The 27862-nt window shown below is 42.8% G+C and overlaps 1 protein-coding gene and 1 long non-coding RNA gene across 3 annotated transcripts in view; one reads left to right on the forward strand and one right to left on the reverse strand.

The window, feature by feature from the left end:
* LOC134956195 (uncharacterized) overlaps window positions 1-16399 on the forward strand; it is a 32537-nt gene extending 16138 nt beyond the window's left edge. For both annotated transcript variants that reach the window (XR_010186443.1, XR_010186117.1), the window contains exons 2-3: window positions 10798-10985; window positions 15487-16399. This is a non-coding gene — a long non-coding RNA (uncharacterized LOC134956195). The remainder of the gene's footprint in view (window positions 1-10797; window positions 10986-15486) is intronic.
* Window positions 16400-18131: 1732 nt separating this feature from the next.
* Window positions 18132-27862, reverse strand: part of FGF10 (fibroblast growth factor 10) — a 148593-nt gene continuing 138862 nt past the window's right edge. The window contains exons 2-3 of the mRNA XM_063961822.1: window positions 23025-23128; window positions 18132-22134 (exon numbers count right to left, since the gene is read on the reverse strand). Coding sequence (XP_063817892.1) covers window positions 21943-22134; window positions 23025-23128 — 296 coding nt within the window. The 3' untranslated portion in view covers window positions 18132-21942. The remainder of the gene's footprint in view (window positions 22135-23024; window positions 23129-27862) is intronic.

A 27862-nucleotide genomic window follows, 5' to 3' on the forward strand; every position in this document is an offset into this window, starting at 1 on the left:
TGAGACATTATACCACATACCACAATGCCCGTGATATAGTATACAACACACCGTAATGCCTGACACATACCGCAATGCCCGTTATACCCTATGCCACACACCGCAATGCCCGTTATACATTATGCCACACACTGCAATGACCCTGAGACATTATACCACATACCACAATGCCCGTGATATAGCATACAACACACCGTAATGCCTGACACATTATGACACACACCGCAATGTCCGTGATACATTATGCCACACACTGCAATGACCCTGAGACATTATACCACATATCACAATGCCCGTGATATAGTATGCCACACACCGTAATGCCTGTTATACCCTATGCCACACACCGTATTGCCCGTTATACATTATGCCACATTGCAATGCCCCTGAGACATTATACCACATACCACAATGCCCATGATATAGTATGCCACACACCGTAATGCCTGTGAGACATTATGACACACACCGCAATGTCCGTGATATATTATGCCACACACCATAATGCCCATTACACATTAAGTCCTATAGTAAGGCTTCTAATTACTTTTAAATTACCTGCTCGTTGCCAGGGGTTTCATGCTCTTGGTTCCATGCACGGTGCCAGGGGTTTTCATGCTCAGGGTGTCATGCTCGTTGCCAGGGGTTTCATGCACTGGGTTTCATGCTCGTTGCCAGGTGTTTCATGCACTGGGTGTCATGCTCGTTGCCAGGGGTTTCATGCACTGGGTGTCATGCTCGTTGCTAGGGGGTAGTGCTTGTTGCTAGGGCTGTGCTCCCAGTGCCACATATGTCCCCAGTGCCAGATATTCCCCCACGGTGCCAGGTAATCACATGCCCCCAGTGCCAAATATAGCCCACCCCATGTGCCAGGTACACATATACCCCCCAGTGCCACATATGGCCCCAGTGCCAGATATTCCCCCACAGTGCCAGGTACTCACGTGCCCCCAGTGCCAAATATAGCCCCCCCCCATGTGCCAGGTACACATACACCCCCCAGTGCCATATATGCCCCCAGTGCCAGATATTCCCCCACAGTGCCAGGTACTCACGTGCCCCCAGTGTCAAATATAGCCCCCCCATGTGCCAGGTACACATACACCCCCCCAGTGCCATATATGCCCCCTCAGTGCACATATGCTCCCCCAGTGTGTGTCCCCGCTCCCCCGCGCTCCCCCTCTGTTTTGTGTTGGAGGGACACGGAGGGCACAGCGCGCGCCTCTCCTGTGTCCCTCCTGGGTCTCCGGCGGGTCTGTTAAAGGAAGTACCGGTTCGTGAGCCAATCGGAGCTCACGAACGGCACTTCCTTTATTAGACCCGCCGGAGACGCAGGAGGGACACAGGAGAGGCGCGCGCTGTGCCCTCCGTGTCCCTCCTTACAGCAGGGAGGGTTAGTCAGAACAGATTGACATGCGGACGCTCGTCCGCATGTCAATCTGCGCTAAATCAGTGGCGGCGCCCCCGCAGCCCCTCGCCTCCAAGCCACCGCGAGGGCTGCGAGGGCAGTAGTTACGCCACTGCTCAGTGAACACAGACATATCAGTCACACAGCCGCCTATGCTGCGGCTGGGTCCCCTTCGTATACAGCGTCTCAGATGGAAGCGGGAAAACATTCATGGCGGGAGTCTCGGATGAATCAGGTCATGAACCGGGGAGAGGGGCGACCAGAAGAGCGTCTGACTCCCCGCTGCTGACATCAACCCTAGGGATTGCGGCCTCATACTATTCCTGTAGCCTATGATCCCTAAGGCCTAGCGCTGGTGCACCCAAGGTGGCAGCCGCATCAGCAACGGTTTGGTAGTCTCCTCCCAAAACAGTGCGGCTGTGTCCGTATTCCCCTTCTAAGCGGAACCGATGCCTTACCTTCTACCCGTGCTCTGGCCACAGCCTGGTAACGTCTGCTGGACCTGCTAGTATATCCGACACAGACGCCCGCCGAAACAGCACTGTACTCGTAGGTAAGCATTGTCACGACCCGGTGGAGAGTTGTTGGAGCGACTCTTTCTAAGTTACGTATAAGACGCTTTTTAGAAAGATCACTCAAGAAAAAATAGTATAGACTATAAAAATAAAATAAGAAAGCTTAGGGCTGCTAAAAAATCAGCAGCCCTCTGACCATGGTCCGGCTCCTGCCGCACCAAACAAAAACTGATTTGCCTGAGCCAGGAGGCGGGGATATATGGACGGGCCCGTTGCATGCTGCGAGGCCAAAAAGCTTTGACCAATTGGTGCAAATCCGCTGTCGCTTCATCAGATCCCAACGTTATCCTGTGGCTAACCTGTTGACCCTGCCGGAGAAAATGCATTTAAAAAACATAGATCTTATTTACAATGTATTTCCTACATAAAACCTCCTATTATACATAACATTACATTAGTATATGGAAAACATTGGCCACTAAATATTACATTTTTACATAAAAATGTAAATTGGTCATTAGAAAGATAGGGCATTCATTCTGGATTAGACCTACTTATTTATTCACCATCCCTGTTATAAATAGTAATCCGGATCCATCACTCCAGTCCACAATAAGGACCCAGCGGTTCATATGTCCGTTTCTCCAATCACAAATCTCTGGTGATATGTTGTTCCTGATTGGCTCAAAAGGGCACCATGATAGTTGTCCAGGAGATGGTTTGCGGTTTAATTCCGCCGTTGACCAAATTCCCGATGATTTCCACTTCACCGGAAGTCGCGCAGCGCCACTTCCGGTCTTTGACATGCAAACAGGAAGTGTTCAAACTTGTGGTGGAACGCAAATGCTGCTATTATGCTCCAATTGTTTATAAATCATATATAAACACAAAATCAGACATTTCTTTACAATACAAACATTTAAACCAATTGACATTCAGATTTCCTTTTAACCTTTATAGGAGCATTCACCCCACTTTCTTTTGGGTATAGTGGTATCATACTTAAATCTTATAGAAACCATGTGGTCTTAAATTTTACATTGAGTCCCCTGGGAACAAGGGTCCTCAATTCGTAGATGGTACGCATCTCAGTTTTAGTAAGTGTTTCATCTTTATCATCCTTTCTCCAACTAGACTTAATCACCTTTATACCACAAAAACTAACTAAAATTTCGATATTACATTGGTGACAATTTTTAAAATGTAGGGATACATTATGGGTTTCAAAACCCTTCTTAACATTACGTACATGTTCCGCTAACCATGTTTTTAACATGCGTATTCTCTTCCCTACATATTGAGCTTTACAGGAACATTCCAAAAGGTACACACAATATTTTGACTGGCATGTTACAAAATCTTTGATTGTATATGTCTTGTTAGTTTGGCATGATTTATACTCAGTTATTCTATTCTCGCTAGGGAGGCCAATCCCGGGCCGTTTTTTCAATCCCGGGATTCCCAGGATCCAGGGATTGCAGTAGGGATCAGAGAAAGTTGTAGGGAGCAGCGCTGGAGGGAGGGTGTAGGTAGCGGTGCGGGAGGTAGGGAGGGTGTAGGTAGCGGTGCGGAGGTAGGGAGGGCGTAGGTAGCGGTGCGGGAAGTAGGGAGGGTGTAGGTAGTGGTGCGGGACTCAGGAGGGAGGGTGTAGGTCGCGGCAGGGAGAGTTGGTAGCGGCGCGGGAGGAAGGAAGGCTGTAGGGAGCACCACTGAATGCACGGAGGGAGGGAGAGAGGGTGGGTGTAAGTAATAGTACTTACTATTAGGCGGGCGGCAACCATTAACACACTGAACGCGGCGGCATTTCAAATGAAACGCCGGCCGCCAGCCAACCAGAGCTGGCGGACCGGCAGCCAATCAGGGAAGCGGCCGCAGCAGTCGCTCCTGATTGGCTGCCTCTGCAGCTTCCCTGATTGGCTGCCGGTCCGCCAGCTCTGATTGGCTGCCGGCCGGCGCTACATTTGAAGTGCCGCCGTTCAACTTGTTCATGGCTGCCGCCCGCCTAATATTAGTAAGTACTATTACTTACACACCCACCCTCCCGCCGCCGCGCATGCGCAGTATAATCCCGTGAATCCCGGGATTGGATGCTCCAATCCCGGGATTCAAATCCCGGCATTTTTGGGCCCAAATCCCGGGATCCTGCCAATCCCGATCCCGGGATTGGCCTCCCTAATTCTCGCCTCTCTTACAGGTCCAGCACATTAAGCATGTACCGCATCTGTAGAAGCCTCTAGACCAGGCCTGGCCAACCTGTGGCTCTCCAGCTGTTGTGAAACTGCCACAGTTTTAGCATTTCCTAATAGCAAAAGTGTAGAAGGGCATGCTGGGACTTGTAGTTTCACAACAGCTGGAGAGCCACAGGTTGGCCAGGCCAGCTCTAGACAGATTTGTCATCAAGGTTTTAGGGATTGAAGTTGCGCTCTTTAGGTTTTGTGCTTTTATGTATATAAACCTTGGGGTCTCTAAAACATGGGTTTTTAACAAAGGATCTTTGAACAATGGGGGTAATTCAGAGTTGATCGCAGCAGCAAATTTGTTAGCAGTTGGGCAAAACTATGTGCACTGCAGGGGGGGCAGATGTAACAGGTGCAGAGAGAGTTACATTTGGGTGGGGTGTGTTCAAACTGAAATCTAAATTGCAGTGTAAAAATAAAGCAGCCAGTATTTACCCTGCACAGAAACAAAATAACCCACCCAAATCTAACTCTCTCTGCACATGTTATATCTGCCACACCTGCAGTGCACATGGGGGGTCATTCTGAGTTGATCGCTTGCTAGCAACTTTTTGCTGGCTTGCGGTCAAATAGTCGCCACCTATGGGGGAGTGTATTTTCGCTTTGCAAATGTGCGAACGCCTGTGCTGCCAAGCGGGCCGAAAACATTTTGTGCAGTTTCTAAGTAGCTCTAGACTTAGTCAGCCCTTGCGATCATTTCAGCGAGTCTCGTCCGGATTTCACGTCAGCCACCCGCCCTGCAAACGCCTGGACACGCCTGCATTTTTCCAACCACTCCCTGAAAACGGTCAGTTGATACCCATAAACGCCCTCTTTCTGTCAATCGCCGTGCGTTCTGCTGTTCGAATAGATTCTTTGTTAAATCCATCGCTCAGCAACGAACCGCTTTGTACTCGTATGATGCATCTGCGCATTTCAGTGCATACACATGCGCAGTTTAGCCGCGGTTGAGATGATCGCTGCGCTGCAAAAAGTTGCTAGCGAGCGATCAACTTGGAATGACTCCCATGGTTTTGCCCAACTGCTAACAAATTTGCTGCTGCGATCAACTCTGAATTACCCCCAATATTCCCCAATTTGCTGCTGCGATCAACTCTGAATTAGGCCGCATGTGCACTGCAGGTGGGGCAGATATAACATGTGCAGAGAGAGGTAGATTTGGGTGGGCTGAGTTCAAACTGAAATCTAAATTGCAGTGTAAAAATAAAGCAGACAGTATTTACACTGCACAGAAACAATATAACCCACCCAAATCTAACACTCTCTGCACATGTTATTCCTGCCACCCCCCCGCCACAGTACCCATGGTTTTGCCCATTAGAGAAAGATTTTGCTGCTGTGATCCAGTCTGTATTAGGCCCTTAGTGACCACAATTTGTGTTTGCAATTTAGGACACAGTTGCAGAAAACTCGCATCAGATCCCCCCAACTTCCCACCTTCTGCACAACAGATGGTTGTGACCACTGTGCAATGAGACACCAGGAACTTTGAAACACTGCAGATCTGTGGATTACAAATGGAAAGGACTATAAGCCATTGCTTAGTTAGACAGGTTGTGTTTAGGATATCTGACAGCATTTCAAAAGGGAAAAAATCCAAGCATCCTAGCTGTATCATTGTTTCTGGATACAGAGCAGTGCGTGTCTGTCTGCACCTATTACCAGTCCAGCATAAACTGAGGATCAGAGAGTTCTACATCCTGAACATTCCATGCCTCTGCTTATGTATAGTGGTTTGACAAAGCACGAAGCTTAAGCTTGTGTGGGGAAATCCCAGAGCTCGCAGGTGAAGCTTCTCTCACAAGGCAAAAATCATCGCGAGTAGCGTGCACTAACTTAAGCATGTAATGCTGCAATAAGGCGCAGTGTTTGGTCCTAAAATAATAATTCAGTCGATTTCTTTTTTTGCAAAGAATTATAACCATCTGTTTTATTGTGTTTCTCTTTGGGCTTCTTACTGTAGTCTCTTGTTGACAAAACAAGATCAAATTATACTGTATGTGTTTTTATGAGAATAAAAAGGGAAAACATGCCTTGAGTATACAAATATTTTTCCTAGCAGTCGACTTTGCACATTCTTCCAGCAGAATCAGAGTGCATCCCAGGTGCAAGTAATGAAGAATCTCTGTGTGTATGTTTATGTAAAGGAAATACGGTTTTAGAGATTTAGGAGTCTATTTATGAAGCAGTGATAACCCCTGATCATTTTGAGCAATGTCAGAGGACTGTCCCAGCGCAGGGTTGGCCCCACTGTCTCTCCGTCACCTCTGCCTCTCATTGTCACCCACTGCTTCTCCCTGTCACCCTTTACCTTCCCCTGTCACCAGGGCCGTCTTTTTGTATGGGCTTAGTGGGCACTTGCCCAAGGGTCCCAGAAGTCTAAGGGACCTAGGCTGATAGCTGAGGGTCCCCTTTTTCCAGGGGTACCACCTTTTTTGAAAATCAGCCCTGGTGAACCGGAGATATCCAACTTCTAGGCAGTGGTCCACATCCGAGCCTGTTGATTGCTCTTCCCAGCCCGATATCTTGGGTTCTGTGTGACTAAGAGTTTTTTTGAGGGTATAATCCAAAAGCTGGGACTCTTCTCTTTCGGAGGACACTGGCAGCTTGTCTCTACTATGCCCGGAACCAGAGATATCAGCCTTCGAGCAGCTGGTCCCTGCTCCTGCTCCACACGCATGGTATGCAGTTTTATATATTCGTTGGTGGATTGCTCTGGCTCCTGAACGCTGATCCCCAAGTTCCCAGTACCTCATGAAAGGTGGGACTCTCTAGTGTTTTATCTCACTGAAAGCTAAGAAATCTATTTCCAGTAATTGGAGATATCTGCAGTCAAGCAAACTGCCCTACCACTGGAAAATGTTGAAAATTAAGCCCACTCCAATATCCACTCCTCTCCTGTGTATTAAACGGGTATGGGACTCAGGGTCAACAGTGTCTACGTCGACACCCATTAGTTCGCCACCTTTTGGTCTACAGTGGCTAGGTCGATATGGCCATTAGGTCGACATGAACAAGGTTGACATGAAAAAAGGTTGACATGAGTTTTTCATGTTTTTTTGGTGTTGTTTTCTTTATAAAGTGACTGGGACCCCAATTAGTGCACCATGTCACCTCATATGGCTCGTTTCGCTCGCCATGCTTCGGGCAAGGTTACCGTTCACAATCGTATTCCACGTGGATCATAACGTATGAAAAAGTTCAAAAAAAGAAAGAAATTTGAAAAATTCATGTCGACCTTTTTGCATGTCAACCTTGTTCATGTCGTCCGAATGGCATTGTCAACCTATTTCTAGTGTTGACCTAGCCACTGTCGACCAATGGGTGTCAACCTAAGTGGTGTCGACCCAGAGTCCGGATACTTTATTAAACACCCCCTACCACCCTGTAAGTCATGTACTGGGGCCCCTTCATTCAGCCTAATGACCCTTCAACAGTTTAGTGTTCTCCCTCCCGCCCCATCTCCCACCATCTGTGCAGTAAAGGAGTAATTAGCAGAAATTACTGATCCAGGTCCTACATGTTGAGCGGAAGACGGAACATCCCCTACCGCCCATGGGATATCAAAGCTGCCACTGATAGCACCCCCACCCCTACCACCGAAGGATGGGTAGGGGCCCCAGTGCATTGCTTTGCCCAGGGGCCTACACTGCTGTTAAGACGGCCCTGCCTGTCACCCTCTACACCTCCCTGTCACCCTCTGCCTCTCCCTGTCACCCTCTGTTTCTCCCTGCCACCCTTTACCTCTCTCATCCCGTCACCCACTGCCTCTCCCAGTTACCCTTTGTTTCTCCCTGCCATCCTCTACCTCTCTGCCACCCTCTACCTCTCCTTGTCACCCTCTAGCTCCCTCTGTCACCCTCCACACCTCCCTGTCACCGTCTGCCTACCTGTCACCCTCTACCTCTCTCATCCTGTCACCCACTGCCTCTCCCAGTTACCCTTTGTTTCTCCCTGCCACCCTCTACCTCTCTGACACCTTCTACCTCTCCCTGTCACCCACTGCATATCCCTGTCACACTCTATCTCTCCCTGTCACACACTGCCTCTTATCACTATCCCTTGTCACTCTCTGCCTCTCTCCCTGTAGCACACTGCCTCTTCTTGCCACTCACTGCCTCTCACAGTGACCCTCTGCCTCTTGTTATCACCCACTGCCTCTGTTTATCACCCACTGCCTTTGTCTATCACCCACTGCGTAGATGTATGCTGTGGGTGGATGGCAGAAGTTGCGTCATCGCCATCCACGTTGTTTTACGCGAAGTGTTTGTTTACAGGAAGTGCATCTGCAGCCATTTATTTTGGCTATTATGGCAAAAAAGTCTTGCATAGATCTGCTGCTCTTTGACTATGCTATTGCGGATGCATCGTTCAAGTTCAAAAATTATTGGCGCATATGCTGTTATTCAGGGCTCTCAGAAAAGTAAAAACAGTTACAGGCATGTACAGTACTTGGTCACCCTAGCTGAACCTGAGGCTTTTGATAAGGCAGACAGATTTGTCTACTCAAAGGGGAAATATCAGTAGGATCCTGAAACACTAATTAAAAAGTTTTTATAAGATACGATTTCTATTGAAAAGTGTTGTAATGGACAGACATGCCAGCACTTATGTGCTGAGACTCTCTGAGAGTACCTAGTCATATGCTTCCAGATTGAAGCTACTGGCAAAGAAATGTGCTTATGGTGCATTGGCAAGTGAGCTCATCAGGGACAGGATTGTGTGTTGCACTTATAATGATGTTTCTTGCGCACTTTTATTTCTGCTTTCAATAAACGCTGTAATGCAGTGTTAAACAAAATCATGGTGCAGGTCCAAGCCTAAAGCTGACGACACAAGACATTACACTGCACATTGAAGAGCCCACTACACTGAGTTTACACCCCAGACAGTGGTCTCCACTGCAATAGTATTATAATAGATAAGGAGACAAATAATGGCATCAAAATAAAAACTGACACTGTCACCAAGTGCAACGTCATGTCATGTGAACTCCTCCAGCGCACAAACCCAAAAAAAACCTATAAACAGTTACCACACTGTGAATCTAATTGATTACTACGACCAGGTAATCAAGACTTGGCTGTGGCCATGCTGCGATCCACAAATTTCCCATTACAGTTTTACATAGTAGACATTAATGTCAAACTACTCCTACCATAGGTCTTCTGGACAGCATAAAATCAGGTTTAATAACTGTAAGTGCCGATGTGCATGTCATTCAAAATGATGTTCCAGAGTTAAAAGAATTTGCTGATCTGTTCAGTTGTAATATCATTGGGAAGTTACTAGTCACATACCACACGCATTTAATAAAGGCGAGGACTCAGGTTTCCCTGATGCTGCTGGTGACCTGGATTTCAAGGAATTTGATATCTTCTCCAGATGTATGAAGGAGCTCCATGATGTCACAATCAGGGATAACCTCTACCAACAGTTGTCATGCTGTCTACCATGGCTGGCTAACTTCATCTCTTGTGATACTTTATGCCTATCAAATCTTCTATGCTAAGCATGTCCGCCAAGGGCACCCTAGGCACGAGGCCACCATACGGTAGGCTAAGGATACTCTGTTTTGGCCCTCAATGGCTGCTGAAATTTCCTTCTGCAATATTTTTGTGCTCATACTGTCATGGAATTGCTTACTCTCCATGAGATTCCTGACTTCCCTTGGTAGCTCATTGCTGTAGATCTCTTTGAATGGAGGAGGAAATAGCACCTTCTGTTTGTGGATTCATATTCCAGTTAGTTCTAGATCGATTATCTTCCCAAACTGACACAGTCATCAACAAAATAAAAAGACGCTTTCCTGCACACTGCATACCATGCAAGCTACTTACCTACAATGCCATGCAGTTCATGAGTGAGGAGTTCACCAGTGAATGGGGCATCTCACATGTCACCAGCAGTCCTTGCTATCCACAGTCCAATAGAAAAGCAGGAAGGGCAGAAGGTTCTGTAATGAACCTATTAGATAAAATGTTATTGAGATGGTTATGGCATGTTTATGGTGCTCCTTAATTTGAGAAATACTCAGAGAGATGGATTTCTCTCTCCTGCTTAATGCTCCTGCCCAGGCACTCCCAAATTATCATACCCACCAAGTTTAAACTTAGACCACAAGTTGAGAACAAGGTGCAAGATGCTCTGCAGAACTGTAAGTTGTGTCTCAAAGCCACTCAGGATAAAACATTTAATCATTAAAATCACTGTACACAGACCTCCTGCACCCAGACCCATGGATTAAGACAGTTGGCTCTTCCAACGGCTATGTGGTGCAATTTGTCGATGTAGTGAGCATATTCAGACACTGGACAATTCAAGAGCCCCTTTCTTTGTCTACAGGTCTGGGAGAACTCTGACCACACTGGAGGACCCATTAGAAAGTTGCTTATGCTAATAGTAGACCATACAAGATCAGGACTTTCAATAGCGCAACACCGGAAGTACAGGACCGGGACTTCCATTTTTTTAAAATACTTTTTTTAAATTATCTATTCTAGCTTGATATTAATAAAAGTTTACGTATTACATAAATGGAGAATGTGAGGATTCTTATAAATTGTTGTGTATCATTGTAATTTTTGATGTTAACCTTTAAACCCAAAAGTAATGAGACTCCATGTAATTTAAACAGACCCATCACTTCCAGCCACACTGTCTTGAGAAAGAGTATGCGAACCGCATTGGATGCTGTTGGGGGAGTGATTGGCTGATGAGCACTGGAGAGGACGTATCCCAGGTCTTTGCCGTATGGAAGGTCATGTAACAGGTTCCGGAGCCTCGATTAATTGATGTTACACGCCTTGGCGAAGCATAGCTCTGGTAAAGTCCCCATTGCTTACCATAATCATCCGATGTGAATGTTTTACCTTTTTACATTTTGAAAATATGAATTTATTTTTACGTCATTATGTAATTAAACTATTGCGGAAACCTATTCTTTCCTACACGTGGAGGCGATATCATTCCAACTATTCTAAGGAAAGATGACTGCTGTATTATTGATGAATTGACTTCCTCTACAGACAAAGGGAATGAATTTGTGTTTTGTTATCATATGTGCAGAGTTTTTATTTTTCTTATTTTAATTGTAGCCATTCAGTTGGTCAAATTCACAGGTTCTCAAACTCGGTCCTCAGGACCCCACACGGTCCATGTTTTGCAGGTCACCTGTATATTTTTAAAATGTGACAGATGGCGATACACAGTGCACCTGCTGGGTGACATGGAAAATGTGAACCGTGTGGGGTCCTGAGGACCGAGTTTGAGAACCACTGCTCTAATTCGTTGTATACACACTAGCGCTGGGACTATGCCCAATCATTTTATATCTGACTCTCAGCCAGGTCTATGCAGAGAATTGTTAAACCATATGGTGGGTGTAACGTGAGCACCCCGAATCATTTTAAAAAGTTGACTCCCAGGGTTATCACTTATCATTTCTTCAATTTACTGTAGCAAGAGGTCCGCTGCAGGGGAAATGTCCCCCAAAACAGCAGGGATACATGCAAATATTAAGTATTCCCCAGATGTTTGAAGGGGTCATTGCAGGAGATAGCAGTCCCCTATTTTCTATAACAAAAGCATTCCCCCATAGGTTGTTATGGGGGCTGCTAAATTGTGAAATTTACCGAGCTCTGGATTGTGCAGCTTTCCTGAAATTGACCATGGCAGCTGGGATCCGGTCTTTAGGTCGACAGCACTTAGGTCGACACTTATTAGGACGACCACTATTGGCTGACATGCATTAGGTCGACATGGTCAATAGGTCGACATGACCACTAGGACGACGTGGCACAGGTCGACACATGAAAAGGTGGACATGTTTTGTTTTGTATTTTAATTATTTTTTTTTTTTTTACTTTTTCATATTTTACGATCCACGTGGACTACAATCGGGACCAGTAACCTGTGCTGAGCGCAGCGAGGCACTTTGCCCGAAGCATGGCGAACAAAGCAAGCCATGCAAGGGGACACTGTGCACTAATTGGGGTTCCCGGTCACTTTCCGAAGAAAACAACACAATTTTTTTTTTTTTTTTAAACTCCTGTCCACCTTTTTCCATGTCGACCTAATGACCGTGTCAACCTGTTCCAGGTGTCAAACTAGTCACGGTCGAACAATAGTGGTCAACCTAATGACTGTAGACCTAGTTACTGTCGACCCTATGATCGACACCCCTGGCAGCTAATCATCTGCAGATGACTTTAACCATTAGTTGCTTATAGACTACCTTACCACAGATAGGGCTGAGTATACACATTAGGCTCATCTGGCTCATATTGGAAGCAAAGTGATAGTGGCAATAAATGATATTTATCAGCGACTAATTGTGATTATTGGTGTATGAGAAAGAAAACACCTCCACATAGGAGCGGGGGTAATAGTTGGGACTCTAAAGAGAGACCATGATTGATGATTTGCAGCACAACTAAAACCTTTATTGCCTCTATAAGGTTGTAATCCTTATACCACTACAAGCCATTCCTGGGGTACATCCGTGAGTCTAAATGTGCAGGGACTACGGCACCCACCTTGAGCATCTTTGGACGTTGAAATATCGTTCAGTGCATCTTTAGATGCAACCATCGGTCACACCATTGAAACTTGCACCACCCCAATGCTAGGTGAAGAATCTCTGTCAAAGTATGTTCTCTAATGTGAGCGTTTAGCATCTGCGTTTGCAACCGGTCAGAGAGACGCCCATAAGATGTAACGTCAGTGTGTCCACAGAGCCACCTCCCAGTCACCACTCAGGAACTCTTCTCGATCGGTCCTGCGATTCTGTGCAATCAATTCTGAAAGGTTATAGGTACTGGCGCTGGCTGTTAGACCAATGATGGACGATAATCAATATAAAATTATCACAGACTTTTAATAGACATAATGTAAAATATATAAATTAAAAACCATTAATTAGATAAATCAGATGTGATCATGTTATCTTTGTCTGTTCCTGAGTTAGAAACAGAGGATGTTAGACAGTGTTAATTCAGACCAATTGGATCCCACTTATGATGTATAATATATGTACACAGTCTCCGGTTAGGACTCCCTCCTCATTAGCTTTGGATTCACTTTGAAATGGTAATAATTACCCAGTCCTTATGGATGTTATCCCCAGGAACATGCATGTTTTTACCCAATTTTTCTGGCAGAACAAATATTACTATTTATTAATTAGCATTTGAGAGTGGTGGGGAGAGAGAACTTGTCCTAACGGAAGGAGAAAGCGAGGGGGGTGGGGGCAGGGAGCAAGCAAAAACGCATATGTCCAGCAGAATAAATAACAGTATGTATGCTGCTTTTACTGCTTCAAAAGGTATTTAAAACCCTCGTTTTTTGGTTATTAACTTATTATAGCCCAGGTTTTTTAATAGGATTGCCTTCTAGATTAAATTTTTAGTATTTTTTTTGGGATGTAACATTTATTATATTATGAGCAAATCAGGTGTACCTACTTTCAGTATAATGATGGGTGTATATAAACCTCACAAGACACCCAGTGTGTTATATGCTCCTGAGGAAGCTGGCAGCCACTAGACCAGCGAAACGCGTTGAGCTAAGGATAAAGACCATCAGTTGTGGACCCACCTGGCACCTTCGGTAACAATTGGACTCTTTGCCCCTATTGGACACTACAAGCCCTTTGCAACCTGGAATATTCCCCTGCTGCTAATCGGATTCTCACCTGCCAAATTGAGAACCTGGGGATAACCAGGGGCGTCTTTTCGTATGGGCTCAATGGGCACTTGCCCAAGGGCCCCAGGAATATAAGGGCCCTAGGCTGATAACTGAGGGTCCCCTCTTTCCAGGGGTACCAGATTTTTGAGATATCTGACTTCAAAGCAGTGGTCCCCATCCGAGCCTATTAATTGCTCTTCCCAGTCAGATCTCTCTGGCTCTGTCTGACTTATAGTTTTTCTGAGGGTATACGCCAAAAGATGGGAGTCTCCACTTACTGTGGACATTGGCAGCTTTTCTCTACTATGCCCAGAACCAGAGATATCAGCCTTCCAGCAGCCGGTCCCTGCTCCAGCTCCACACGCCTAATATGCAGTTTTATATATTCATTGGTAGATTGCTCTGGCTCCTGAACTCTGATCCCCAAGTCCCCAGTACCTCCTGAAAGGTGAAACTCTCTAATTTTTTTTATCCCATTCAAAGCTAAGAAATCTTTTTCCAGGAACTTGAGATACTGTATCTGCAGTCAAGCAAGCAGCTCTCTCACCAGAAAATGAAGAATATTAGGCCCACTCCACTAAAGACCCCTCCCCTACCTATATTAAAAACCCCATACCACCCTGAAAGTCATGTACCGAGGCCCCTTCATTCAGCCCAATGTCCCCTTCTACAGTTTAGTGTTCTCCCTCCCGCCCTATTTCTCAACATCTCTGCAGTAAAGGAGTAATTAGCAGAAATTACTGCTACAGGTCCTACATGCAGAGTGGAAGATAGAACACCCCCTACCGCCCGCGGAACATCAAAGCTGCCGCTGATAGCACCCCCCACCCCTACCGCTGGAGGATGGGAAAGGGCCCCAAGTGCATTGCTGTGCCCAGGGGCCTACACTGCTGTTAAGACGGCCCTGGGGATAACATCCATAAGGACTGGGTAATTATTACCATTTCAAAGTGAATCCAAAGCTAATGAGGAGGGAGTCCTAACCGGAGACTGTGTACATATATTATACATCATAAGTGGGATCCAATTGGTCTGAATTAACACTGTCTAACATCCTCTGTTTCTAACTCAGGAACAGACAAAGATAACATGATCACATCTGATTTATCTAATTAATGGTTTTTAATTTATATATTTTACATTATGTCTATTAAAAGTCTGTGATAATTTTATATTGATTATCGTCCATCATTGGTCTAACAGCCAGCGCCAGTACCTATTTCTATATTGTTGTTTCACCCCACTTAGGGGCTGACCCCCCCTTTACTGGCTGCTGTTGACAGCGCACTCATATTCTTTGTTTTTACCTATTTGCACCAATTCTGAAAGGTTGAACAGCTAAAGCTAAGGTTACAATTCAATGCACGGCGATGGCCGTGATGTGCAGTTCCGGTGTGTCACTTTGCAGCCATCAGCATCGCTAGTTTTAACTCACACTCCATAGAGGTTCAGAGGAAAATTAGAGATGTTGAGGGCACCATATGGGGTGGACATGTTGCGCATCACCCTAAATTGAATCACTTCCTTAGTGTCCAGTATTTAAACAGATTGTAATATGTAACATTTTATAGCACATGCTACTTATAATTTTATATCGTTTTAAAACGCTAACGGGCATGTGTTTCCAAATCATTTACAGAATGTTCTCATAAAGCCTAGAGGTTTGGAGCCCGATTCTGGAAATGTGGACGGATCTCAGAAGAACGTATCTCGCTGATCTCAGCATATTGCACACGTGCAAAGTAAAGAAATTGGTTTCTGTACATTAATCGGATCAGGCATACACATGCGAGCTGAGATCACTAGTGTGCACGGATTGATCCATCTGTTGGATGGAGCACTCTTTCTGTGACATTTCTGGGTGTTAAGTGGGTGGCAAGCATTTAGATGCGCGGAACCGTTCCGTATCATGGGCATGATGATGCCAGCTGCAGATTTACATATTATATATTTATAGAGCGGATGACATAGGCTTCCTTCTGCATGCAGATGCACAAATTCTCAGTATACATGGGTGGATTCTCGCTTTAGCTTAAGGAAGTAAAGACATCGGCAGCTTATACAGCATAGCAGCCCCCATAGACACCTATGCGAGGCTACATTTGCAGCTGGAAATGGAGGGACCGCAGTAGATAGTGGAGATTTCTGCCTCCATGGTACATCTGGGGAATCCTTAATATTTGCGGGTAACACTAACCCCCCCTTCCCCCTCCCACACAAATATTGACATGTATATTAGCATATGTCAGTCAAAGTGTTTATAGTTGTTGGTAGATATTATAATGAAGCCCATGTCAAGAATCCGCATATCTACCAACTGTCTTGTTTAACCATAGCAACCAATTATGTTCTATCGTTTTATAGCATGTACAAGAATATGGGCTATGGGCAACTTCTCCACTTGTCCTTGAGATTGTAACCTATTAATTTTCTAAGAACTTTATCAAATTCTGCATCAGTGATGTCCCCTGTTTATACTGAATGGACAGGCTGACTATTGCTGCATGTCACAGGGTATCCGGACTACAGATATAGCATACCTCCCAACATGACCCTCTCCAGGAGGGACACAATGCTCTGCTTCTGGACTTTTCTCTTAATTTATGATTGCCGGCATCTGTGTTGAACAGGTTAATGCATAAGAAAGGTGTTTCAGCACAGGTGATGGCAATCACAGAGTAAGAGGGAAGTCCAGGAGCAGAGCATTCTGTCCCTCCTGGAGAGGGTCATGTTGGGAGGTATGGATATAGGTCTACCACTAATGGTAGACATGCATTAGGTCGACAGGGTCAAAAGGGTCAAAAAGTTGACATGACAATGGTCAACACAGATATGGTAGACACAAGTTTTTTTTAACGTTCTTTCATTTTTTACACCTTTGTCATACTTTACCATCCACGTGAACTAAGATTGGGAATAGTAACCTGCACTGAGAACAGTGGTAGCGGAGTGAGGCACCTTTCCCCAAGCATGGCAAGCAAAGCGAGCCATGCAAGGGGACGCGGTACACTAATGGGGCTTGTTTGTGGCAAAAAATTGACAATACAACCAAAAAAAAATAATTGTCTACCATTTTTGTGTTGACCATTTCCATGTCAACCTTTTCACCCTATCGACGTTTCCTACTGTCTACCTATTCTATGCCAACCTTTTGACCCTGTCGACCTTTTGACCTGTTGACCTAATGCATGTCCGCCATTAGTGGTAGACCTATTGACTGTAGACCTTTTTACTGTAGATTTAATAATCCACACCCAGATCACAGAATGGCAGTCTCCACCATGTGTAGTTGATGGGTGACCTAGCAAGGCTAAGAATTGGACTTGAGCTTTTTGATTATATTATCAATCAAAATTGTAACAGGCTACCTTCCCCCCATTTGCTAGTCTTCACTTGTGGCACACAACTGGCATTTGTGATTTAAGTACTGTACGAATTCTATGTGCGGTCAAATTTGGGGTTCTTGTATTCATTGGTTCATGGCCCAGCATATGGGGTCACAGTCACACCACGTTGTAAATATCGTTCCCCGTTGTGAATATCGAGCCTGTTGTGATTATCAACCCAGTTGCTGCTGGATACCAACGCCCAGACAGACAAAGGGCAGGGTCTTTGTACCTGTGCCTCTTAATATCAGTGCCCCTACACTCTACAACACACTCCACTTATCATTGGATTCTTCTTGCCTGCAAATCAGATGAGAACAGAAAGATATACTACGGTCTGACTCTTTCATTCCAGTTTTACCACATTAAAATTCTACAACATCTAGCTCCATGATCTATAGCAAAAAATCACTATATAGAATGATCGGTTATAACCAACTTTTTAGGACAATCCCCTTTACATCAAAGATGATTTGCTATAGTCAAAGATGAAACAAGTTTTATAGGCAACTGGAGTAAAACTGTGCAATTTTAATAGCCTTGACTTGATTTAAAACTTAGGGGAACATTTACTAAGCAGTGATAAGAGCGGAGAAGTGAGCCACTGGAGAAATTTCCCCATCAACCAATCAGCAGCTCTGTATCATTTTATACTATGCAAATTATAGATGTTACTTCAGTGCTGATTGGTTGCCATGGGCAACTTCTCCACTGGCTCACTTCTCCACTCTTATCACTGCTTAGTAAATGTACCCCTTAATCTATATGACTGCACAAACAAGCAACAACAACAACCCAACTCATTGGCTGATGAGTGGAATATGCAAAAGTAAAAACTGCCAAAATACAACTAAAATAAAGAGTACATAACAATCATTATAGTAATAACATGAGACACAACAGGCATGATTAACTGTATACTGACTCTACAAACAAGCTTATGTTAACAGCTTTATTGAGGAAGACGGCACAATCTAACCATTTGCAATTTAAGGGAAAGCTCCTTTTTAAACAGCTAATATTTAAATAAAAGATTTTACATTGGAAGTGCTGGTAAAAAGCATTGACAAAATAACTTATAAAACCACTAAAGACCAGTATTTCTAGTGGTTACATTTTGAGTAAAAAGGCACATTAGTAAGTATCTCATTTGTACCAAAATACAGTTTCCAAAGGTTAAAAATAAAACATACTTTTTTTTTTTTCATTTTTCTTTTTTTTTTTTTTTACAAGAAATTTGAACATAAAACTGCAGCATCAATATAAACTCATATTATCACGTAAAGTGTTTTGAACAAAATAATATTATTAGACTACATTAATTTTACTAGGACACTATAAGAGACACTTAGGGTAGAATTTTATTTTGTGGAATACAATGTGAAGCCCATGGTATGTATAGAAGAACGTCTGTATCTGTTGTAACAACAAGGACACTGTTTTACAAAAATGATACTTGTTTAAGGGGATGTCTACATTTTTTTTTTGTTTTCTAGAAATATATAAGATGACAAAATGAGTTTATAAATTTGATTGAAGTAAATAGGTAATTGTCTTTGTTCCCCTTGGAATAAGCAGGAGTAGTGTTCTCCTTTCTCATCATTGAAGTTCTGATCTATGGAAACATTGGGATTAATGGTTTGCATCATGTAAGAAAGGGACTATCAATGACCGTTGATGAGGCACATTCACTATGACTGTGGTGTCGGAATTTCAAGTTACAATATTTAGTGCCCTCCCAGGACACATATATTGAATTTATTAATTTTAAAAACATGCGAAAACAGAATGAACACATAGGGGAGTATCCAATTAGGGGGGCGGTTATGGCCGTAAGAAAACCTTGCGGAACTTGTGGCCAATTTTGGATTACCACGGGTATGTGTGCTCCCGATACCTGCGGTATTCAATTTAAAAAAAAATGGTTGAGGGTTTTTTTGTGGCCAAATTCCCTGCTGGGCAAGGGAAAAAAAAGTCCTAGACTGACCTGCGTGTTCCTGCCAGTCTGGAGGTCTCCATGGCTCCCGGTCATCTCCCCTCCCTCTTTAAAAGACGAGAGGGGAGGTGGTTGCTGGTAGGAGATGTGGCTGCTGGGAGCGGAGATGGCTGCTGGGAGATGTAGTTCTCCCTTCTGCTGCCTCCATACACATAGGGGGGGTTCACACACATGGGGGAAGGGGGGTCACATACACACACCGGGGGTCACATACACACACACACACACACTGGGGGTCACAGACCTGAGAGGGGTGTCACACATATTCACACACTGCTGCTGCTGCTGTAGAAGACCAGAAGATCCTGACAGGCTGGAGGAAGAAGACACCACTTCAGAAAGTGAGTAATTATGAACTAATTAATTAATTGGAAATTTTAAATTACTTAATTAGTCATTGGGGGCTCCAAGGGGTTCCAGAGCATTTTCCAATGATTTTTCCTAAAAATTACGATTTTAAGAAAATTCAGAATTGCTCTGGGGGTGCAAAAAAAAAAGATGTGATGATTTCTATAGAAATCATTACGTCTCCTTTTCTCTCCTGCATTTGTATAGGAAAAAGTCTGCGGCTGCGGGGAAAAAACCTGCCCCGAGGTTTTTTTTCCCAAAACTCTACTCACAATTAAATATGCCCCAGAGTGGGAAAATATTGTAATGTTCATTTCATTTTTCTTTGTATGGTGTTGTTGTTTTTTTTTTTTTTTTTTTAAATGTAAACCTTTAAATAAAAAAAAAAGGAAGTATCAGGATATATTTTAAAACTGTTTTTAAAAAACGTTTGTATCCAAGGGATGTACTGCAAGTCCTAATCATAATTTGTAATTAATCTGCTAATGATTGGAAATAAACAGTGACCGGGGGGGAGATGTTTCAAGCAGGGGGAAGGGTGGCGACATTACCCATAGCAACCAATCAACTTATACCTATAATTTTACAGAATGTACTTTATACCTACAATCTCAAAGGTGATTGGTTGCTGGGACAACCTCTCCATTGGTCCACTTCTCAGCTGTTTTCACTGCTTGATACATCTTCCACTGGAAAGATATTGTCTGTAGTAAATACCTTAGTAGTCCGTAGCAACTACCAAGATAAATTCTTTGCCAAGTTTAATAAAGTACTTAATGTGTATAATTGGAATTATTTGGCTGTTTTAGCTTAGTGGCATGTTTTCTTAAAATTATTTACAGTATATTTGATTCCCGAGAAGAGTCACCAACTGTGCCTTAATACAGATAATCCACCTGGGTGTTCTAGAATGGTTTCACTTTACAGTAGAATCTTGACTATAAGTACTCATAAATGTGAACTCCATCTTTTAAAGCAGGCATTATATATCATATATCTACAATTGAGACAAGTGGCTTAGATAATCCAAAAAAGGTACATACTGTACTATAGGAAAAGCGGTAAATATGAATCCAATATCATTCCTGCCACAATTAGAATATTATGATCCATCCACAATCAAGTCAGCTGTAACTTCTGTGACAAACTAATACTGAACTGATCCATAACACGTCTTTACATAGGCTGTGTGCAAAAACATCCTTTGAACTATAGGATGTCAATGAGATATTGTGTGTGACATCTTCGGATGATGATTTTACAGCACAGCCATAAAATGCTGCCAATCTCAAAGCAATCGATGTATATAATATCCCATCAATTAACTTCTTCAATTAAATTCTTTCCTTATCCTGGTGACAGCTGTAATTCCGGTCAATTAACATGGCCCAGTCAGTCCCTTTTTTTTTCTTTTTAACCCTAACTATATAATGACCGTGGTAGAGAAACATACATTTTTGTAAATGATAATTGTTAATGTCATACTATTATGAGTAACTTTCTGCCACAAGGAGTGAAAAAAAAACAACTTATTAAGCCGTCACCCAGCTTTTTATTCTATAACTCATCTGTCCTTTAGTGTCAAGGCCTTCTGGTAGACCGTCTTATTTACTTAAAACGCCAATACAATCAACTGTTTTCTAATTTCCAATGTAAATATGCCTTCACTTTTTTTTCCAATTTCTAGAGGCATTGTCATGTATTACAATGTTTATACAGTCACAACAATCTCTCTATGATGCTGAGATTAAAACAGATGCAAAATTGTAGACACACCACTCAAACACTGAAGAGACATATTAAACATTCTATTAAATAAATAACTTACAAAGAATAGGAAAAAAGGGGGGAGAAGGTAGGATACACAGGCATACCACAATATTCATTTTTAGAACGGGTTGAACATGTTTATGCAAATCCTATACATTCTTCTGGATGTCTCATCGGAAAAATCCATTACTGTTGTAGTTTTTGACCCAAGTGCTTCCAGTAATTTCTCACGCGTCTAATTGATCATTGGATCATTGGGCCCAAATGAGCAATGAATATCTTTGATTTGAGTTAGAATTCCATAAATAACTTTCTCAGAAGATCATCTCTCTGATTGTCTCACATCCTTTAAATTGTATTGTACAAATAATAAAACATTCTTCAAATGGGCGGTTAGCTTTCAATGTCCCGCATGCGGCCTGGCCAGAGTCACTTTTATAACACCGTAGAAACAAGACGTCCTTCGATTGTCCTAGTACACTCATGGTCTTGCAGTCTCTTCTGTCTTTTGCTTACAAAAAAGGCAACTGTGGAAGGTCCTTAGAATGGTCTTCACAAGACATCAGTTTAAATGCAGCAAATCCTTCATCTTAAGTTAAAGAGGAATGGGGAGAAAGTGAGCGTTAGTGCTTTTCCTCTTCGTTTTCGGGCCTCTTTTCGGAGTTCCTTTACCATTTAGTGCCACAAACATTTGTCTCGCATTATTCTTCCAAGTAAGCGATGCATACGTGTTATAGCCATTTTCCTCTATCCGCTCCTTTAGTTTACAGTCTATATTAAATTCTTTCTGTGAAATTAAAAGGCAAAAGTTAGAATGTAGAACTATACTAGTGCATGGGAAGGATATTATAAACATTACAAAGTAGCTTTGAATAAAAATGCTCCAGTTTCCGAACATGTGTTGAGTAAGTACAGTAGTAATCTTTAGTAGAGTAATAATAAAGTTTATATAGAGCGTCTCTCCAAAAGGACTCAAAAAGCTTTAAATTTGTGGGACATGACCTAGATCACAAAGGAGGCAGCCATCTTGGGTGCACAACAGTGGTTACAGTGGGTGAATATATAATATAAAATTGGCAACTACAAGAGTTGTACAGAATCCTCAGCCCTGCAGACTGCACATCTGAGGCAGCCTTCTTGGGCACACTACATAGGTTACAATTGGCAGGATAAGCAATACGTGGAGATGTGATGCAATTTGAGGAAGTACAAAAATGCAGAAGATTAAAATCTTTAAAAAAACAATGCTCACAGAATCATAAGATCTACAGATAGTTAGTCCAACCCATCCTACCCTAACTTAATACTGTGAACAAAAAAATAAACTTTGATGGCTTTTATAAAATTAAAATATATATACAAATTGTATGAAGAGTTGGTGGTATCTTCTATTCTAACAAGGCCCCATCGCTAAAGGAACACTTAAGAAATTCACATAACACTACAAGCCAACCAGTCTTTAAAAAAAACAAAATCCATACTACATAATTGTATATTTCTATTTAAATATAATGTTAGAATTTGGAAATGTGCTACCAATGTTTTACTTCTAAAACTATCACAGAGATAATACAAAATAAACGTGGTGCATTAGAGCAAATTGGAAAATTGTCGTCATGGTTACAGTAATCGTGTTCTCAATGTTTTGGTTGTAATTACAGAACAATGTTTACTTACGGAGCCATAGACTTTGCCTCGTTTGTTCATGGCTAAATAATAATTGCTGTTAACGGATTTTACTGCTACGACCCCCACGTCCACAGATGTTATCTCCAATATACCTAAAGTGACAGAAAAACATTTGTTATGAGAATTTTGTGTTAGTACGCTAATAGCAAATACAAAAACAAGCACCTGTGAGCCGGTATTCCAGCTGGCGGGATTCTGGCGTTGGTATCCTGACCGCCGGGATCCTGACAGCCGGCAAATTGATTGCCTCCCCCTGAACCGCCTAACCTTTCGCCAGTATAAATATTTTCTTTTATATTTGTGATGGAACTCACTTCTTTGAGAGCACGAAACTCACATAGCGTTGCAACTACAATAAAGTATAAAACACTTAAAAACTAGCTCAACAGTATTAGCTGTACGGGCTCCACACATTCCTAACAACTGTCCAGGGAGAGACCAAATGGAAGCCTGGGCTATGGGAGAGCCGCGCTCCAGTACAGCCACCATCGCTGCCTATTCGGGGTACTCTGCACTCTGCATCCAGCAGTTACAACTCCAATTACATAGAAGGCACTATTTTGATCCCGGCACCGCTAATAGGGAAAGGTAGGGAGAGCTAGAGCACCTGCCTTTTTCCATACAGTGACAGTGAGACTCCAGTTACCTCTTCCATAAGGAGCTATATACCTTTAACCCGTGTGTGAGTCATTTATGTGTTATATTGTCTATGGTAGTTACTGCTGATTAGGCATATGGGGCAGGATGAAATGAAGTCTGAATTCCGTGGCCGTGCGAGATGACGGCCAAACCAGGACGTTTTTTTAAAGGGGTGATCATTTAAAGGCTAAAACATGCCTTGTAAATGATTGCCCCTTTAAAAAAAAGTCCCAGTTCGGCTAGCATCCTGTACGGCTGCCGAAATCGGACTACATTACATTAATTAATTGAAACTGCACCTAGCCTCAATATGCCATGCAGCGCGAGGCACCAGATAGGACTGAGCTGTGTCAAGCGGTGTAGCGTCTTTTTCACTTGAATGTGACAAACTGCTTCACGAGACTCCACTGATTACTTTGATGTGTGACACTTGTATATCTGGGTGCGACGGAGTCTGATTCTGTATTCAGAAAGGCACAATAAAACTTTGTGTGAAAAAAAAATGCGGCCACCGCATCATAGCACTTCATATACAGATTCAGACGCATTCACACACAGATACATGAGTGTCACATATCAAAGTGATCAGTGCAGTCTCGTGAAGCGTTGTGACATTATAATTAAGATGCACATTCAAGTGAAAGTTGCCCAGAGTCGCACGGAACCTGGGGATTCATTGAGATGAGAGTTTGTTAGCTAAATTCTCAAAGAGAAAAGTTAACATATTCACTTGAACGTACCATGCTTCTTTTGCCAGGACACGGGCTCCGGTATGAGCCCATTCTTTTTGAAGAACTGGAAGTAGAGGGACAGCTTACGCTATCATTCTGCTTCCAGGTTCGGTCTCGGTGTGTGTACTGCGCAGGTGCGGCTGTCAGATCCCTTTCCTGTAACATTTACAATACAGCAGCCCATAAGCTACCATGGGCTAACACCATCTACACCTTCGTATTGAAAAGTTTGATAAATCTAACAGGTTAGCAGCGCCCATAGGAAACTACGTCAAAATGACGCGTCAGATATCCAAAATTTCCCTCCTTGGTAAATCTCAGGTCAGCTTAACTATTGTGGTGATCCCTCAAAAATAAATATGCTCCTTTATAACATATTCCGAGGCCCAGATTTATCAAGCTTTGGAGAGTGATAAATTGCACAGTGATAAAGTACCAACAAATCAGCTCCTAACTGTAATTTTTTAAACATGGGGGCAGCTGTATTAAGCCTGGAGAAGTGATAAAGCAGTGATAAAGAAGTGACATGTGAAAGGTGAAAACACACCAGACAATCAGCTCCTGTCATTTTTCAAACCTGTAATGATTGGTTGGTGCCTTATCACCTTCCACTTATCACTTCTTTATCATTTCTTGGGCTTAATACATCTGCCCCACTGCCTGTAACATGGCAGTAAAGAGCTGATTGGCTGGTACTTTATCACCGTGCAATGTATCACTCTCCAAGGCTTGATAAATCTGAGCCTCATTCTTTAACCATTAATTCTGCTTTTAAGTAACAGCTTGGTACAGCATGAATTTCTCCGTACAAAAATGGGACCTACGATCCTCATCACTGGCGCTGACAATAGAGCAATGCATAGGAAGAGGAAATATTGTAAGTGCAAACGGGCACATCTAAACTCCAAGTCAGCCTGACACATGCATTTAATAGCTCCAGGCACATTCAACATGTTTTGCTGGTGTCAATAACCAAGAGATTACAGGAAACAAAACAGAGTTAACTAGCTACTTGTGCCAAGTCAATGTGCTGAATACTTAACATATTTCAGCAGCACACTCTCTCGCACTATGGTGTTCTGCCAATTACGCCAAACAAGTAACATGATGAACAGATGAGGTGCCGGCATATGTAAAACAGCTGGGATTTATTATGCGTAGTGCGTATGTAACAGGTAACAGTCGGCTATGGCAGTCTTCACTGCACCAACACAGATAACTGGGCACATAATTGCATCACATAATGCAGGTGCTGTACAAATCTGTTCTACTGAGAAATAGTTTAATTGTTTTTTTATACATATATTTAAACTATACTGTATATATATAAAGTCTAATAAAATGATGCAATTGCTGATGGAAAAAGTAGACTTAAACAGTTTCATATGGAATTTATACATCATTAGAGGCAGCATATACCACATAAGTACATTTATTTTCACTTTATTATTCTATGGGCTTTCAGTAAAACACATGGCCATATGTTATCCGGCAAACATGTTTTGTTTTAAATCTTTCATATTTGTGTCAATGGGACTGCCATCTTGCTCCTACTACTAAGCTAAAGGCCAAGGCAAGTAGTCTCAGTTCCTGCACTGTTGAGCATATCAATTCAAAGGACTTTATAGGAAAAGCGAGAGGAGAGGAGTAGAGGAAGAGAATCAGGGGGAAGAGTAGAGGAACGTCCATGGGGATAGGACATGCCCCCGGCATGGCGGATAACTGATCCCCTTTTGTGTGTGCATGCCAGTTATGATGGAAGGCATGAAATAGCGACGGAATCATTGCCAAGCTCTAGTCTCAAATTGAGGAAGGATCCAAGGAATACTGGTTCTGTTGTAAGTATAAATCACTCTAATTTTTGAAAGTTGTTTTCTACCTTCAGGTGATTTTTTATTAATTGTATTTCCTGCAACTTTTAATGCTATTTGTGTATTTTAGTTGTATATTTATATACTAAGGCAAATTAATTGTTGTCCCAGGATACCACAGTTCTGCTATGCTCTGTACAACGGATACAGTTTTATTCATACAGCAACTTTGCTTCATGTCCAAGACAAACAAAAATAAACATCTGTTCTGCTCTGCTGTCTCCTCTAATTACTTAATATTTATACCTTAAATCACAGTGATTATCTCCTATAGGAGTCAGATGCTGCGTTAGTGCCGAAATGTTACTAAGTTTTTATATGTTTACATATAAACTATATGTAAATCAACAAATCAAGAACACAAATTGTTCCAATATAAATATAAAAGAGAAAATGTGTGTCCTTCCACCCGTCTGGAGTACAAAATCTGCACATGACTGACACGCATCAATATTCTGTATACTGTATATAGTCAGGAATTTATGGCGTAATCTGGTAAATTAGTATTTATACCACCCTAGGTGCTGGTGCTGTGTCCCCTTATGGAGAGGCTTCACCATGCCTTCTTATCTCACAATAGATTTGTATGAGTCTTACCAATTTGGGACATACTTGGGTTTGGAATTCTGGAACAGGGATGTATACATATGACAGCATTTCCAAGGCACATTGAAATTACAAGAAAAAATGCCAGGGGCAGCCATGCCGGGTGCTGGCCTCTTTAAAGCCTCCCCTCCCACTCATCTGGAGCCCACCGTTCCTCTTCTACCTGTCAGTGCCACACACCTACCCATTATTAGGGAGCTTCACAGGTAAGTAACTAATAGCATTATTTCACCCATTTATGATGTGCCATAATATGTATCCATCATGGCACCTCCTAATCTTTTGTGCCATAGGCAACCACATAGGTCCACCTTGTGGTAGTGCTGGATCATAGTGTAGCTCATCAAGGTACCAAGACATTCTTATTTAGAAGTAACAAGAGAGATGGCAAACTCTAGGTTTGAAAACGTTTATGATTAATGATTTACTTCAGCTCGCCCTAGGAAAATGAGGCAGGACGGTGCTCCATACATAATTGAAGTTTGTGTACTATTGTGAACTTTTTGATATTTTAATTTCATTTTTAAAACAGTTGTTTTGTGTTCTGTTTTCTCCTTCCCTTGCCTGGTGGGTTTGTTTGCTGTAAATTTCCAGATTTTATAATCTGTATCAGATTTATTGGTATTTTTTTGTTTAATTTGACACACAAATAAAACTGTGCAGTCCTGTAAAACATCTTCCTAAGATTTTTTCATCCAGAAAGGGGATGTTTATAAACGGTTTCCAGCCACAATACATGGGATGGGAGTGGGGGCTCGGGAACACACAAAAATAGCCTGGTGTATTTGTTTCACATCTGATGTGCTATGGCCCGTGACTGGAGAAGAAGGCTGGTCCAAACATCCACCATGACTGAATACTGACATTTAAACAGGTCTTGCTGGCTATCTTGCCCCCTCACTGCGCCTTTTATAAGAAATCACACAGTGATACACTTGCCAATATATAAAAAAAACACTGGACACTGAGCACGCGCACC

The sequence above is a fragment of the Pseudophryne corroboree genome, chromosome 1 (genome assembly GCF_028390025.1).
Source record: "Pseudophryne corroboree isolate aPseCor3 chromosome 1, aPseCor3.hap2, whole genome shotgun sequence".
Classification (NCBI taxonomy): Eukaryota; Metazoa; Chordata; class Amphibia; order Anura; family Myobatrachidae; genus Pseudophryne; species Pseudophryne corroboree.